The 1,762-nt window shown below is 42.5% G+C and overlaps 1 protein-coding gene across 1 annotated transcript in view; it reads left to right on the plus strand.

Annotated features, from left to right (window-relative positions):
• LOC101845524 overlaps positions 1–1,762 on the plus strand; it is a gene marked incomplete at its 3' end in the record, with an annotated part of 23,068 nt that overhangs the window by 17,688 nt on the left and 3,618 nt on the right. The window contains 1 exon segment of the mRNA XM_005113005.3: positions 189–1,145. Coding sequence (XP_005113062.2) covers positions 1,109–1,145 — 37 coding nt within the window.

Genomic DNA, 1,762 nt, shown 5'->3' on the forward strand with positions numbered 1-1,762 from the left:
ACAGACACACACACACACACACACACACACATATGAAAACCTTTCTAGAACATAATGTCGCATATTTGTAATGCTCCCCTTATCATATACTTATAGTCACGCGTAAAAGCTGTACAGAACAGTACAAAACAGCACCACAAAACTGCTGTCATCACTGTATGTATGAAGTTACTCTACTTCTTTTTCAGACAGCGTGATTGCGAGCAGTAGCAGATGGCCTTGTGTGTGAGATCTCAGGGATGGCTGTTGCAAGACTGAGGGGGATTTTACGAACAAATCTGTCCGCTGCAGTGTAGTTGTAGTGAATATTTCAAGACTGGAGAACTTAACAAACAGACCCCTCAACTGTAGTGAATATATTGCTAGACTGGAGAACTTAACAGACAAATCTGTCGTCAGCTGTAGTGAATATAATATTGCTGGACCAGGGTTGTTACAGTCACAGAGGTAGACCTCTCATGTCCAGTGATCGTTGCTACATACTACACAGATTATATATAGATGCGTCAAGTGTGGTGTATTCTTCTAGACTGGAGAACTTAACAGACACATCTGTCAGCTGTAGTGAATGCATTGCTAGGCCAGCGTTGGTACAGTCAAGGAGGTAGATCCGACATCTCCAGTGAGTGTTGCTGTTGCTGCACAGATATGTGAATGAGTCAAGTCTGGTGTATGTTTCTAGACTGGCGAACTAACAGACATAGTATACGTCAGATCCAGTGGATGTTGCTAAATCAGTGTAGTTAGAGAGGTAGATCTGTCATCTCTAATGCCATCTGTGGTGAATATTGCTAGACTGAGATAAACGTGATAACTGTCATAGAATTTTTTTTAGACAGATGTGAATTTGTAGTCATGTTTGCTAGACAAAGATAGATGACAGTCGACAACAGTGGATGTTGCTAGATTGGTGTAGTTTCCGAGGCACGTGTAGATGTGGAAACTGTTGTGGAATTTGCTAGACAAAGGTAGATGACAGTCGACTACAGTGGATGTTGCTAGACTGGCGGGTGCCAGAGTTAGATCTGTCAGCCCCAGAGCAATGCTAGACTGGTGAAGTTTCTGAGACGTTTCTACAGTGCCACAGGACGAGGGAGAAAAAACAACCATGGATTTGTCAGTGGAGCACATCAGAGGCGTGAAAGGTGAGACAGTCTTTCTTTAACCCTATCCGTACGTCGTGTTTTACTATCGTATCCATACGACGTGGGGAACTCTGTGCCACCACTTAACCCTATCCGTACGTCGTGTTTTACTATCGTATCCACACGGCACGAGGAACTCTGTGCCACCACTTTCCAAAGAGGAAATTTACTCGTTAATCGTTAATTCCACCCGTAATGGGTTTTTTTTTTATACTTAAAGTTAAAGTTTCAAAGAAATCTTCGTACTAGACCTAGAAGTATTCGAAAATGTGAAGAATACAACCCTGGGGTACAAAATGACCCCAGGGCGTACGGATAGGGTTAAGTCCACCCTCCTCCTTTTTTTAAAATCAGTGTCCGTGCTTTAATACCTCGGCCAGGGATGGGTAAATAACCGCTCGCCGGGTGAACCAGTAATAATTAATCATGAATGTGTGCCATAGTGAGTTGGTAATTTATAATAGAAAGAACGTGTAAGTCTTCAACATCAAAATGAATAGTCTCCGGCCCAGCTAGAGGTAACAGACCTAATATTTCATCTCATGATGAAATGCCTTAGTCACATATATGACACACATTCACACACACATACACACACACACACACACACACACACA

This window comes from Aplysia californica, unplaced genomic scaffold (genome assembly GCF_000002075.1).
Source record: "Aplysia californica isolate F4 #8 unplaced genomic scaffold, AplCal3.0 scaffold01542, whole genome shotgun sequence".
Taxonomy (NCBI): domain Eukaryota; kingdom Metazoa; phylum Mollusca; class Gastropoda; order Aplysiida; family Aplysiidae; genus Aplysia; species Aplysia californica.